Below are 14,283 nucleotides of genomic sequence, written 5' to 3'. Positions count from 1 at the left end.
GGAATTTAAATGAGCTGTGGAGTTCCCAGCCTGGAGGGCTCAGAGCAGCACGCACAGAGCCAGGGAAGGTCCCTGCTGGCCCCGGTGCTGTCCCCAACTGCAGCGCTGCTCCCTCAGGTGCAGAGCTTCCTGCGGGGCTGGCTGTGCCGGAGGAAGTGGAAAACCATCATCCAGGACTACATCAGGTCCCCCCACGCTGACAGCATGCGCAAGAGGAACCAGGTGGTGTTCAGCATGCTGGAGGCCGAGGCTGAGTACGTCCAGCAGCTCCACATCCTCGTCAACAACTTCCTGCGGCCGCTGCGCATGGCTGCCAGCTCCAAGAAACCGCCCATCACCCACGACGATGTCAGCAGCATCTTCCTCAACAGGTGAGCTCCAGCCCGGGCTCTGGCAGCTCTGGGGGCATCCCTGCAGCTCTGGGACATCCCAACAGCCCCGGCTGGTGCTGGGTGCTCAGTGCCAGGGCTCCCTGGGCTCTGCAGCTCCATCCTCCCCTGTGCCTCACCCTGTGCCTCCAGGTCCCTCTGCACTGCCTGCAGCAGCTGCCCCCAGCCAGCCCAAGGGGCTGCCCTGGGCTGAGATTTTGTCTGATTCCTCGTTATTTACCTCTCGTTCATCTGCCTGTTCTTGGTTTGGCTTAGTCCTTTGTCTTGGTTCCTCTTCCAGTGAAACCATCATGTTTTTGCACCAAATTTTCTACCAAGGCCTGAAGGCACGGATCTCCAGCTGGCCCACACTGGTGTTGGGTGAGTGCTGCTGCCTCCTCCTCCTCCTCCTCCTCCTCCTGCAGCTCCACAGGCATTTGCCAACTGCACACCGTGTCCTTGCTGGGTCACATCAGGCACAGAGTAAAAACCCCAGAGTGACCAAATCCTGGTGTTCTGGTTCTGCTGGGAGGTGGGAGGTGGCACTGGGCCGTGCAAAGGGGTGTCCTGCTGGAGAGCATCTCTGTGTCCCATCAGAGCCTCTTCAAACTCCAACCGGGCAGAGCTGGGGGCACTGGAGCACCTCGGGGTGCCCTGGGGGAGTGAGGGGGATCAGGGGGGGATCAGGGGGCTGTGCTGGCCCCCAGCTGTGGGCTGGAGCCCCCCACCCACTGCCCTGCTCTGCCTGCAGCTGACCTGTTCGACATCCTGCTGCCCATGCTGAACATCTACCAGGAGTTTGTGCGGAACCACCAGTACAGCCTGCAGATCCTGGCGCACTGCAAGCAGAACCGGGACTTTGACAAGCTGCTCAAGCACTACGAGGCCAAGCCTGACTGCGAGGAGAGGACCCTGGAGACCTTCCTCACCTACCCCATGTTCCAGGTGAGCATCCAGGCCCCAGGGGTGCTGAGGGAGGTGGCACGGGCCGTGCAAACCCCACGCCCACAGCTGGCACTGGATGGTGGGAAGGCAAAGCCTGCGAGGAGGTGGCCTAGGGCTGGACCTTGGTGGTCCTGGGACCTGCCTGGGCCATCACTGCTGCTGCCTCCCCAGTTATCCCACACCTCTGCGACTGGGACAGGGACCAGCAGGGTGCTGGGCACAGCCCCGCGTTGTTCCCCCTCTTCATTCAGCTTTGGCACAAGGAGCTTTGGGGCTTTAACTGCTCAGGTCAGGGTGTCCCTGCCATGGCAGGAGCAGGCCAGGGTGGTCCCTGCTGTCCCCAGTGCCCCTCTGACCTCTCTGTCTCTCCCTCTGCAGATCCCCAGGTACATCCTGACCCTGCACGAGCTGCTGGCTCACACGCCCCACGAGCACGTGGAGAGGAACAGCCTGGATTATGCCAAGTCCAAGCTGGAGGAGCTGTCCAGGTGAGAGCTGCTGATCCATCCCTGGCTGTGGGACGGGTCCTGGCTGCTCCTGGCCAGGGGCAGGGCTTCCCAGGGCTCCTGGACGATGGAATGAGGGCTTTGGAGGCTGGGATGGCTCCCAGTGTCTGGTGCTGTGCTCTGTTCAGGGCTGGTGGGGCTGCCCCGTGGGAAGGCACCGAGTGTGTCCACATGAGCACCTGGGAATTGGCCATAATTGCCTGGGTTTTATCCTCTTTCTCCCCAGCCCATGGACTGGAGTGTTCTGGATGTCAGTGCCAAACACACCCGCACACTTCTCTAAAGTTCTCTAAAGAGTTTCCACCCCTTTCCCCACTCCTCAAGCAGCAGGGATATCACAGGGGGCTGGTGATGGGGGGTCTGTCTGCCCTAAATCTGAATTTTGTGATTTCCAAGCACTCACATTTCAGTATTTATCATACTGGAGGCACAGTCTGGGTCAGTTCAGGTCACAGGAGCTCCTGGCTCTGGCTGGGTGGATACTGCTGCAATTCCCTCGATATTCCTTCAGTTTTGGTTTTACCTGGTGCAGCCTCACCGCACGCCCAAAGGGGTTGGGAAAATTTGTGCAGACCCCACCCCAGCTGGGATTTTCCCCTCTGCATCCTTCAGGATAATGCACGATGAAGTGAGCGAGACTGAAAACATTCGGAAGAACCTGGCAATAGAGAGGATGATCATCGAGGGCTGTGAGATCCTGCTGGACACCAGCCAGACCTTCGTCAGACAAGGTCAGTGCCACCGTCCTTCCCTCTGTGAACGTGCGCCCCTGGCCCTGTCCTGTGTGCTCTGTGACATCTAAAAACATAACTCAGGGCTGAGTTTCCACTGCTCAGAATCACTTTGGGCGGTTCTGGCACTCCCGGGCGGTTCTGTCACTGCGTCGTGGCCGTCACCAGGGCCCCGGCCAGGGATGGAGCAGGAGCTCCGGAGCTCCTGGTCCTGCTGGATTGTCCTGGGATGGGGGCACGGGGGGCAGGGACCCGCCTGGGGCCCCCCGGCTGCTGGGTGCCCGAACCCCGGGGTGGTGCCAGCCCTGGCTACTGTGTGCCCATGACCCGGGGGTGGTGCCAGCCCCGGCTGCCGGGACACGCTCGGAGCTGTCCCGATTCTGTCCCGGCTCTGTCCCGGTTCTGTCCCGGCTCTGACGGCTCTGTCCCGGCCCTGTCCCGGTTCTGTCCCGGCTCTGACGGCGCTGTCCCGGTTCTGTCCCGGCTCTGTCCCGGCTCTGTCTCGGCTCTGTCCCGGTTCTGTCCCAGCCCTGTCCCAGCTCTGTCCCGGCTCTGTCCCGGCCCTGTTCCAGCCCTGTCCCGGCCCTGTCCCGGTTCTGTTCCAGCCCTGTCCCGGTTCTGTTCCAGCCCTGTCCCGGCCCTGTCCCGGCTCTGTCCCGGTTCTGTCCCGGCTCTGACGGCGCTGTCCCGGCCCTGTCCCGGTTCTGTCCCGGCTCTGACGGCGCTGTCCCGGTTCTGTCCCGGCTCTGTCCCGGCTCTGTCTCGGCTCTGTCCCGGTTCTGTCCCAGCCCTGTCCCAGCTCTGTCCCGGCTCTGTCCCGGCCCTGTTCCAGCCCTGTCCCGGCCCTGTCCCGGTTCTGTTCCAGCCCTGTCCCGGTTCTGTTCCAGCCCTGTCCCGGCCCTGTCCCGGCTCTGTCCCGGCTCTGTCCCGGCTCTGTCCCGGTTCTGACGGCGCTGTCCCCGCAGGGTCGCTGATCCAGGTGCCGATGTCGGAGAAGGGGAAGATCACGCGGGGCCGCCTGGGCTCGCTGTCGCTGCGGAAGGAGGGCGAGCGGCAGTGCTTCCTCTTCTCCAAACACCTCATCATCTGCACCCGCGGCTCCGGGGGCAAGCTGCACCTCACCAAGGTGAGCCGGGCCCTGCTGCTGCTCCCCGCAGTTATTCCTGGGGTCCTCGTCGGAGCTGAGTGTCCTGGTTCAGGTCTGCGCTTCTTCTTTCCCCCCCTTCTCTCCTGGAGCCAGTCTTAGAGCTGCAGAATTCAATATTCAACACCAACCGAGCAGACGATTTGGGGATGCAGGCATCATACAGTCACCCCAAGACATTGAGTCACGGGGGAGATGAGAAATTACACGATCTCGATAAAAGGATTTACTCTGATTTGCAGCAAAAATGTTGACAGTTTATTCTGGAAGAACCTGTAACCCCAGCCCGGGCTGTCTGTAGCACTCCCTGCTTGCTCCCTGGGCTCCTGTGTTTATTTGGGGAAGTTTGGCAGTTAATTGAGCAAGAATCTTACAGAAATTGCTTGTTACTGGCATTAAATTATCAGTTTGAAGAATTACAGTCCGTGGCAAAGAGCTGATAATTGCAACAACAGACTTTGGGAAAATTAAATTTAAAGCTCCTATTAAATAATTTATAAACAAATTAGTTGATCAGTTTGACAAGGAGAACCCAGAGATCCCAGCAGGCACAGATTTTTTTCCCCAGTGGAAGCAGGAGCTGTGTGTGTGTGTCCCCCTCCCCTGGGCTGTGTGTGCCCCCCTTGGGGACATCGACCTGTCCCCGTCCCTGGGGTGGGGGACCAGGATGGGGGAACTGCTGAGTCCTGGGGGGGTCCCAGTGCTGAACCCCGACTCCTGCCCTGGGTGGGGGTGTTCTGGGGGGGGGGCAGGGGATCCCCAGGGGCTGTACTGGGGACCCGGGGACCCCCCAGAACCCCAGTGCTGAGCCCCTGACCCCCTGCAGAACGGGGTGATCTCCCTGATCGATTGCACGCTGGTGGAGGAGCCCGAGAGCACCGATGAGGACGGTGAGTGCTGGGGAGGAGGGAGGGTGGTTGGTCAGTGGATCCAATTCAGGTGTCAATAGACTCAGGGAATCCGTAATTGAGGTTTAATTACTTTAATTATTTACTGTGAACCAAGCAGACCCACACTTAGACAGACCTGACCTTTCTGGGGCAGCCAACGACCCACAAAAACCTGAATAAACCCCAATCCACAAAAACCTGAATAAACCCCAACCCACAAAAACCTGAATAAACTCTCCTTGAAACCAAAGCCCTTGCTGGGAGAGAGGGGATGGGAAAGGCTTTCCCAATCACTCTGTGGGGTTTTTTTGTTCCAAAGCCAAAACATCAGGACAAGACATTGACCACCTGGACTTTAAGATCGTGGTGGAGCCGAAGGATTCCTCATCCTTCACCGTGATCCTCGTGGCCTCGTCCAGGCAGGAGAAGGCTGCGTGGACCAGTGACATCAGCCAGGTAGGAGCCAGCAGGGAGGGCTGGGGGGTTCTCGGGGTGAGGAGGTGACAGAGGTCCCTGCTGGGCTGTGGCATCGCTTTGGGCACACAGGTGAACCCCTGTTTTGCTGTGTGCCCACTGCCCCACGCCTGGGTTTGCACCCCGGGCGCTTTCCTGGCCCCGTTGGGGTGTGGGGACCCACAGTGAGCAGGGAAATGTCAGCTCTGGACAAAGCCAAGCCCTGATCCTCCATCCTCCACCCCTGTCTCCCGCAGTGCGTGGACAACATCCGCTGCAACGGGCTGATGATGAACGCCTTCGAGGAGAACTCCAAGGTCACCGTGCCCCAGATGATCAAGTGAGTGTGGACGGGGCTGGGACACGGCTCCTGGGGCAGCCAAACCTGCCAGGAGCCCCGGGACCGCTGTGACCTCCCCGGGACTCCCGGGCCTCCCCATGCGCTCCAGGGGCTGTTCCAGCGGTGATTAGGAGCGGTGATTAGGAATTAATGAGCTGTTGTGTGTGCTGGGGAGGTGGGAATGAAGGGGAGAGTTTACAGAAAAATACCAATAGTGAAGAGGGGGTAAAAGGGCCAGAAGGGAGGGCCAGGGGCTGCTGTCCCTGTCGGTGCTGGGGTGCAAAGGCTGTGCTGGGACACGTGTGGGACCAGGGGGGCTCTTCCAGCCGCTGGGACGGGGAAGCACGGGGGTGCTCCTGCCCCATTCCCTGCTGCCAGGCAGGGGAAGGGTTTGGTGTGTGTGCACCTGGGGATGGCCCATCCACGTCCCTCTGCCTGCTGAGCACTCCTCCCATCCCAGGGTGCGGATTTCCAGGTTTTGCCCTGGCAGCATTCCCACCCCGATTTCCATGGGGACGCCCTGTACAGACAGGGCTCCTTCCTGCACCACTTCCCACGGCCTCTTGGTTTCGTTCCAGGCTGGAACCACAGATATCTTGTTTCTCTGCAGGTCTGATGCCAGCTTGTATTGTGATGATGTTGACATTAGGTTCAGTAAAACGATGAATTCCTGCAAGGTCCTGCAGATCCGCTATGCCAGCGTGGAGCGGCTGCTGGAGCGGCTGACGGACCTGCGCTTCCTGAGCATCGACTTCCTCAACACCTTCCTGCACTCCTACCGCGTCTTCACCACCGCCCTCGTGGTCCTCGACAAGCTCATCACCATCTACAAGAAGCCCATCAGTGCCATCCCTGCACGGTGAGGCTGCAGCGCTGCCCCTGGTGCCACCCCGGGGCTGTGTCACTGCTCCCCGTGAGCTGGGACAGCCCCGAGCTCTGCACGTGTCCCCCCAAGTGCTGGCCGTGGGGTGCTGGGGCTCATGTCATAGCTGGGGGGATGCCCAGTGCCACCACGGGGGGATCCCCACAACCTCCCGGGCAGGGCAGGTGCCAGCTCGGCCTCTCCCCGTCTCTGCCAGGTCGCTGGAGCTGCTGTTTGCAAACAGCCAGAACAACAAGCTGCTCTACGGGGAGCCCCCCAAGTCCCCCCGAGCCAACCGCAAGTTCTCGTCGCCGCCGCCGCTCTCCATCTCCAAATCCTCGTCGCCCAGCCGCCGCAGGAAGCTGTCCCTCAACATCCCCATCATCACGGGCGGCAAGGCGCTGGACCTGGCGGCGCTGAGCTGCTCCTCCAACGGCTACGCCGGCGTCTACTCCTCCATGGCCCCCTTCAGCAAGACCACTCTGGACATCAACAAGCTCTACGTGTCCAGTGGCTACCCCAACAAAATCCCAGACGAAGGAGAAGCGGCCTCGGAAAAACAGGAGGAGTCGCTGCCGGGCAAGCAGAGTGAGTCCCTGTGGGTTTGGGGGGCTCTGGAGCAGAGGGGTCAGTTTAGGTGCATGCACAGAGAGCTCCTGCCTACTGAGACCTCAGTGATTTTTAATAACAAAACCAAAAAAATCACTCAAACCCCCCCACTTCAAAAAAAAAACCAAACCTCTTCCAAAATATCGCACAGAAACAGCAGAACTCTGTACTCCTCCTGCACATGGTGGCTGCGTCCAGAGCTGGAATGGGGCAGACTTCAGGAAATGGGGAAGGACTAAAACGTGGCTGTATTTGTGTGTAAAGGGGTTCCCTGTTCCTCCCAGGCTCAGAGGTGTCTGTCAGGGAGGAGTCGGACACAGATCCCAACCACAGCGACGAAGCAGAAGCTGAAGCTTCCCCAACGAAATCTCCAACGACTCCCAAGTCCATCAAGTGCAAAAACTCATCAGGTAACGAGTGAGGTCTGGGGGGTGCCGGTGTAGAGGGGGGCTGGCACTGTGGGGACCTGCCCGGGCAGCAGCGGTGCCCACAGGGCTGTGGGATTTCTCCTCCCGCAGATTTCTCGCTGTTTTCCTACAACAATGGCATGGTGATGACGTCCTGCCGGGACCTGGACAGCACCCGCAGCGCCCTGTCTGCCACCTCCGCCTTCGCCATCGCCACGGCGGGGGCCAACGAGGGCACCCCCACCAAGGAGAAATACCGCAGGATGTCCCTGGCCAGCGCAGGTACCTGTCCCCAGGGGCTGCCTTTGGGGACAACATTCCCACCGTTCCCAGAGGAGATTCCCTCCAGGCAGTCTCTGGATGGGAGGAACCCTGAGCCCCCTGAACCCCCAAAACCTCCACAGCTCCCAGAGGCCCCAGAACCTCCAGAGCCTCCACAACCCACAGCTCCCAGAACCCCCAGATCCCCGACCCCCAGAGCCCCCGGAGCCCAGTGCCTGCTCCAGGCTGTGTCCTGGCAGTCTGGGATGTGCAGGTGTCCCCAGCTGTGTCACTGCCTCCCGGCACAGAGCCCAGGGGTGCTGGGGAAGGGGGGTGCTCCTCTGGCAGCCCTAGAGCAGCTCTGAGCCCTTCCTGGGGGCGCTGAGCCGTGCTAAGGGCCCGTGGCAGTTTCAGGCTTCCCGACGGACCAGCGGAACGGGGACAAGGAGTTCGTGATCCGGAGAGCGGCCACCAACCGTGTGCTGAACGTGCTGCGGCACTGGGTGTCCAAACACTCACAGGTGGGCACCTCCTGCCCTCCCCGCCACCCTGCCACCCTCCCTGCCACCACCAGGAATTCAGCCGCGTGCTGGGTGGCTCGGCCAGGACTCAGCTGGGAAGGCAGCTTGGCACTGAGGTGTTGATGAAGCAAAGGTGATGGAGTAGATGGTGAGGAGCAGGGAGCTGGGATCCCCCGGCAGGGGAGCGGGGGTCACACCCTGTGTTTGCACAGTTGGGGACCTGGAGCAGCCATCACCCCTGGCTGGGTGCAGAGGAAGGGAAATCTCTAGGTTTGGTGCTGTTGGGATGCTCAGGATGGGGTCAGGGCTGGGGCACTGGGAGCTGTCCCTGCTGTGCTGTCCCTCCCTGCACTGGTGACAGGGGCAGTGGGAGCACTGGTTGTCACTGGGAAGTGAAGCTGCTGCCCTTCCTGTGCTGGGGTTTTGGGGAAGGGCAGCCCCTCGCCCAGCGGGGTGTGGGGGGCAGCTCTGCTGGGATCGGTGTCACTCCTAGCACGGTGACCCCTGCGCTGTGCTGGCCTTGGCAGGACTTTGAGACCAACGAGGAGCTGAAGTTCCGGGTGATCGGCTTCCTGGAGGAGGTCATCCACGACCCCGAGCTCCTGACCCAGGAGAGGAAAGCGGCTGCCAACATCATTAGGTGAGGGGCTGGGGGCAGGAGGGGACATTTCCTGGCACTGCCAACTGCTGTGTCTGCTCTCACCTGGGATCTCACCTGGCGTCACACAGCAGGGACTGTGCCAGGGGCTCGGGAGGGGCTGGGGAGGAAGATGAGGAGGTGGATGGGTGGTGCTGCTGCATCCAGCTCAGGACAGGGTGGCTGTGACACCCCCTTGGTGACGAGGTTGAACCCAGAGGGTGCAGGGTCCTTGCTGCTGTTGGATGTTGGAGTGGCACCGTGGGTGTTGGGGTGGCACCGTGGGTGTTGGGGTGGCACTGTGGGTGTTGGGGTGGCACCGTGGGTGTTGGGGTGGCACTGTGGGTGCTGGGGTGGCACTGTGTCTCCCATGGCCAGGGGACACGTGTGGGCCCATGTGGCCTTGGCTCAGGAGTGTTTTTCTCCTGGAAATGAGCAGTGGGGCTGAGGGTGTCTCATGGAACACAGGCTGGGTGTTTGAGCCGTGCCCACCCTCGGAGCTGCCCTGCTGCAGCTGTGTGGGGCTGGTGCTGCTTTCCCAGCTGCTGTAACCCTGTCTTTCCAGGACTCTGACACAGGAGGATCCAGGAGACAACCAGATCACCCTGGAGGAGGTGGTGCAGATGGTAAATACCCCTTCCCTTGGGGTGGTGGGAGGGGAGCAGCCCAAGGTCCCTCTGCAGGGGAAAAACCTTTGGCTTGGGAGCCTGGCCGTGGTTTGGGTTTGTGTCTGGGCTGTGTGAGCTCTGACTGTGCTCCTGCCTGGTGACCCCATTGCTCCTGTGTCCCACAGGCCGAGGGGGTCAAAGCAGAGCCCTTTGAAAACCACTCAGCCCTGGAGATCGCAGAGCAGCTGACACTGCTGGATCACCTGGTCTTCAAGAAGATCCCATACGAGTGAGTGACCCCATGGCTCAGGAAAGGTGGCTCTGGTCACCCAGGGCTCACATGGCTGGGCTGACCCAGAGACTGCAAAGCCTTCCCGGGCTTTGCCAGTAGCCCAAGTGCAGATTTGAGTCCTGATCCTGTGGTTTCTCTGCTTTTTGGGATGTCCCCAAGGTAATCAGCTCAGGGAAACCCTCCCACAACCATCACACTTCCAACCACATCCATGTGGGCCCTGCCCAGCAGTGTGGGGGCAAAGACCCCGGGATCTCCACCCTGTGCAGATGCAGTGGAGCTTGCAGGGCTTGGACATCCCATAAAACTGGGAAATCGAAGTTGACCTGAGCACTGTGGTTTGCAGAGAATTCTTTGGGCAAGGCTGGATGAAGCTGGAGAAGAACGAGAGGACTCCTTACATCATGAAGAACACGAAGCACTTCAATGATGTAGGTGCAGCTGCAGGGACGGGGGGATGGCACGGGGGGATGGCACGGGGGGGATGGCACAGGGGGAATGGCACAGGGGGGATGGAACGGGGGGGATGACACGGCGGGGATGGCACAGGGGGAATGGCACAGGGGGAATGGCAGCTCAGCCCCCCTGCGGGCTCCTATCAGCCAGGAGCACCCTTTTTTGCTATAAAATGATAAACCTGTGACTGAAAACAGGCAGGGCTGAGGTGTGTGAGGGTCACCTGTCCCACGGACCCCACCTGCCCCCTGCTGCGGCTGCTGCAGCACGGGGAGATCTAAAGCCTGCAGCGTGGCCTCAGCACACGGAGCTGTGCCCAAAACCACGCCAAAGCTGGGGCTGTGTGTCCCCAAGGTCAGCAACCTGATCGCGTCCGAGATCATCCGCAACGAGGAGATCGCGGCGCGCGTCTGCGCCATCGAGAAGTGGGTGGCGGTGGCCGACATCTGCCGCTGCCTGCACAACTACAACGCCGTGCTCGAGATCACCTCGTCCCTGAACCGCAGTGCCATCTTCCGCCTCAAGAAAACCTGGCTCAAGGTCTCCAAGCAGGTACGGGAGGGAGGGAGGGGAGGGAGGGAGGGGAGGGCTCCTCCTGCAGCCGGGGTTTGGTGGGGTTTGGTGGGGTGGGTGGTGTTTGTTTGTTGGGGTTTGGTGTGGTGGTGTTGGGAGTTTTCTGGGGTGTTGTTGGAGTGGGAGGAAGAGTTAGAGAATGCAGAAAGGTGTTTCGGGTTGTTCTCAGGAGGGAGGTGGTGTGGGACAGGCAGGCCCTGCCTTGGAGTCGGGTTTATTCACGGGATCACGGGATGATTTGGGTTAGAAAAGCTCTCAGACCGTGCAAGTCCAGCTGTGCCCTCAGCACTGCCCAGGCCACCACTCACCCGTGTCCCCAAGTGCCACATCCACATATCTGCCCAACCAGTGACTCCACCACTGCCCTGAGCTGGACAGCCCTTCAGAAACGTTCCCAATATCCAATGTAAACCTCTCCTGGCACAGCTCTTTTCCCCTTGCCCCATCATTTGTTCCCTGTGAGAAGACCCTGGCCCCAGCCTGCGGGTCAGGTGTGCAGGTAAACCTTTCCAGAGAGCCCCTGCAGCTGCACACACACACACACACACACACACACACACACACACACACACACACACAGACTCTCTGTGGTTTTCTGGGCTCCTCAGGCCCGTTTTGGATGATCAGGATGAATTGATGAATTCCTGTTTGAGGTACAGGAGGAGCTGGCTCTTACTGGTGCAGAGGCAGACAGAGCTGGGCTGGCACCACTGCAGGCTCCTGTCAGCCAGGAACAGTAATTTTTGCTATAAAATGATAAACCTGTGAATAAAAACAGGCTCTGGTGAGGGCAGAGTGGGAGCAGGGGGAGGCAGTGAGTGCACAGACTGCTCAGCAGCAGCCAGGTGTGACAGGCAGGTGTGACAGGCAGGTGTGGCACAGCTGTACCTGTGCAGGTGTGGGCACAGCCCAGGGTGATGTGTCCTGGGCAGGGTGGCTCTTCAGGCTCTTCAGGCTGCACCCCTGGCTGCAGGGAGTGGGGGTTCACCCAGGGCCCCCCAGCAGCAGTTTTTGGGTTTTTTTGCAGACCAAGGCTCTGATTGATAAGCTCCAGAAGCTGGTGTCGTCGGAGGGCAGGTTCAAGAACCTGAGGGAGGCACTGAAAAAGTGAGTGAGTGGTGCTGCTCCTCCTCTCCACGGCTGCTCCTGGCTGCTGTGGGGCCTGAGCTCTGCTCCAGCATCATTCTGCACTGAAGGCTGTCCTGTTGAGCCAGCACAGGGATCCCCAGGACTGAGCTGCTCCTTTGGGCAGCAAAGGGAATAGAAGGGACTGCAAGGGGAAAAATCACTGCCAGACACCAGAGAACAATTTTCCTCATGGCTATCACAGAATCATCAAATCCCAAAATGGTTTGGGTTGGAAGGGACCTTAAAGCTCATCACGTTCCACTCCTCTCCGTGGGCAGGGCTCCCTTCCACTGGAGCAGGTTGCCCATGGAAGATTCTGAAGGTCAAAGCTGCCCTCAGCTCATCTCCTGCACCCTTGGCTTTGTGAGGGGCACAGCCACAGCTCCTGCTTGTCCTGCTGTGCTGCTGGGGACGAGGCCCAGCAGCCTTCCCTGGGAGAGCCTTCCTGTATTAGAGAGAATCCTCCCAGTTCTGCTGCCTGCAGAATTTTCCCCTGCCCTGCCCCAAGCCCCAAGGTGAGAAACTTTGATTCGTCATTTCTTTCTGGTTTGCTCCTGCAGTTGTGACCCTCCGTGTGTCCCCTACCTGGGCATGTACCTGACAGACCTGGCATTCATCGAGGAGGGCACCCCAAACTACACTGAGGATGGCCTGGTGAACTTCTCCAAAATGAGGATGGTGAGTGCTCCAGGGGGCCAGGCTGGGTGATGTGGTTGTGGCCAGGTCTGTGTCCCCTCAGCCTTCACCTGCACAGCACCAGGAGGCCACATGTGTCCCCTGCACACACCTGGGATTGTTCCTAATGTCTGGAAGAGACACAAAGGCCTTTGCACGGTGCTGTGCTGGGTGCCCCTGCCCTCCTGGGCGCTGGGACGGGTTCCCTGGGTGAGCACCTGCTGTGTTTTATCCCTGCACAGATCTCACACATCATAAGGGAGATCCGCCAGTTCCAGCAAACCTCCTACAAGATCGAGCACCAGCCGAAGGTACAGCGCTGTCCCCAGGGCCAGGGGCACGCTCTGCTCCCCACCTCCCTCTTCCATCACAGCACCCAAGCCTCCAGCAGCTGTCAGCTCCGTGCTGGAGTCTGCTGGCAGAGGGGCAGGGGATGGAGGGAGGCTCTGGGGATGGAGGGAGGCTCTGGGGCTCCAGCAGAGGATTTGCTGCAGAGAGCAGCTTTGATGGACAGGCTAACAAACATCTATTCAGGGGCAGCTGGCCTCTGCCTCATGCTGGCCGCCAGCATGGGGTGAGCTGCAAGGGCTCAGGCACCCTCTGTGGCGTGTGCCCCGTCTGCCAGGCTTTGTGTGCCCGGCTCCCGGGGCTCTGTGCCCTCCCAGCCCGCTGCCAGCCCGCTCCATCCCGTCCCCAGGTGACGCAGTACCTGCTGGACCAGTCGTGTGTGATGGACGAGGAGAGCCTTTACGAAGCTTCTCTGCGAATAGAGCCCAAGCTGCCTTCCTGAGCGCGGCGTGGCCGCCTGTACATCGCGATCCCACCCTGTACATCGCGATCCCACCCTGTACATAGCCATGGACGCCCTGGAGTGACTCCCAGTCTGTGCTTCTCCGAGCCACCCGCCCCCGCCCCAGCCCGCGCTGCGCCTCGCCTCGGATCCCCCGCCCCGCTAAGGGTTAACGCATCCACACTTCGCTGGAGCCCGGGTTCTTTTCGATGATGTTACTTTTGTCATTTGTCCCTCCTGGGGGGCTGGTGGTCGGGCAGGTGAGCTCTGTGTCCCCATGGGCCAGGTGAGCCCTGTGTCCCAGGTGAGCCCTGTGTCCCCGTGGGCCTGGTGAGCCCTGTGTCCCCGTGGGCCAGGTGAGCCCTGTGTCCCCGTGGGCCAGGTGAGCCCTGTGTCCCAGGTGAGTCCCTGTGTCCCAGGTGAGCCCTGTGTCCCCGCGGGGCTCTGGGGCAGCACAGAGCAGCTCTCACTCGGGCAGTGCTGGCGGTGCCATCCCACGGCAGACTCTGTAAGGTGGCAGAAGGGAACACATTAAAGGTTGTCCCTCGGTGTGAGCTGCCCTCTGTGTGTGTGCCACCCTCGTGCTGGCCGGGCACGGGGGGCCCCGGCTGCTGCCCCGCTCCCTCCCAAGTCGGGAAGATGGAAAGATGGAAGCATCCCCTGGCCTCTCCTCGCTGCATCCAGCTCCTGTTGATATGCTGTAGATCCGTACCCTTGTGCCCACTCTGAGTACCATGACGTAGAGTTAGAGATGACGAGTGTTTTTATTACATCTACTGTAATCCTGGCTAACCACCCGCTAGCAGGATATAGTAATGTAGTGCTTATTCTGTGAATAGTACCTGGGTTTTTTACATTGTACAGTCCCTGACAGTTCCCCGGCAGTGGCAGGCATGCTCCACTCACACAACACTTGCTGTAAGCAATACCTCGTGGTATGGGAATTCTCTTTCAAGCCCTAAAACTATTTCAACTTACAGCTTGTTTGGGAGAAAAAAAAAAAAAAGATAATATTTCCATTTTTTTTGTAAAAATATATGTTTCCTGATTACCTCTTGCTAATAAATCTATTCTATCTCAGGGTGAA

General features: G+C 60.0%; 1 protein-coding gene across 5 annotated transcripts in view; it reads left to right on the top strand.

Annotated features, from left to right (window-relative positions):
• The window catches only part of RASGRF1 (Ras protein specific guanine nucleotide releasing factor 1), a 27,104-nt gene extending 12,821 nt beyond the window's left edge, over positions 1-14,283 (top strand). Inside the window, exons 5-28 of one of the 5 annotated variants that reach the window (XM_088172779.1) lie at positions 118-371; positions 670-749; positions 1,120-1,313; positions 1,692-1,801; positions 2,432-2,550; positions 3,516-3,676; positions 4,521-4,584; positions 4,904-5,040; positions 5,295-5,377; positions 6,027-6,236; positions 6,457-6,827; positions 7,133-7,258; positions 7,367-7,537; positions 7,925-8,037; positions 8,565-8,677; positions 9,240-9,300; positions 9,468-9,571; positions 9,921-10,005; positions 10,385-10,582; positions 11,631-11,710; positions 12,292-12,409; positions 12,649-12,717; positions 13,104-13,500; positions 13,553-14,283. In XM_088172779.1, coding sequence (XP_088028905.1) covers positions 118-371; positions 670-749; positions 1,120-1,313; positions 1,692-1,801; positions 2,432-2,550; positions 3,516-3,676; positions 4,521-4,584; positions 4,904-5,040; positions 5,295-5,377; positions 6,027-6,236; positions 6,457-6,827; positions 7,133-7,258; positions 7,367-7,537; positions 7,925-8,037; positions 8,565-8,677; positions 9,240-9,300; positions 9,468-9,571; positions 9,921-10,005; positions 10,385-10,582; positions 11,631-11,710; positions 12,292-12,409; positions 12,649-12,717; positions 13,104-13,196 — 3,114 coding nt within the window. In that variant the 3' untranslated portion in view covers positions 13,197-13,500; positions 13,553-14,283. Of the gene's footprint in view, positions 1-117; positions 372-669; positions 750-1,119; positions 1,314-1,691; positions 1,802-2,431; positions 2,551-3,515; positions 3,677-4,520; positions 4,585-4,903; positions 5,041-5,294; positions 5,378-5,987; positions 6,237-6,456; positions 6,828-7,132; positions 7,259-7,366; positions 7,538-7,924; positions 8,038-8,564; positions 8,678-9,239; positions 9,301-9,467; positions 9,572-9,920; positions 10,006-10,384; positions 10,583-11,630; positions 11,711-12,291; positions 12,410-12,648; positions 12,718-13,103; positions 13,527-13,552 lie in introns of all 5 variants that reach the window. The other 4 variants (XM_088172776.1, XM_088172777.1, XM_088172774.1 and 1 more) reach the window with 4 other exon arrangements.

The sequence above is a fragment of the Sturnus vulgaris genome, chromosome 13 (assembly GCF_052056855.1).
Source record: "Sturnus vulgaris isolate bStuVul1 chromosome 13, bStuVul1.hap1, whole genome shotgun sequence".
NCBI classification, from domain to species: Eukaryota; Metazoa; Chordata; class Aves; order Passeriformes; family Sturnidae; genus Sturnus; species Sturnus vulgaris.
The sequence above is the reverse complement of the archived record's forward strand: the minus strand, read 5'-3'. Positions and strand labels throughout refer to the sequence as shown.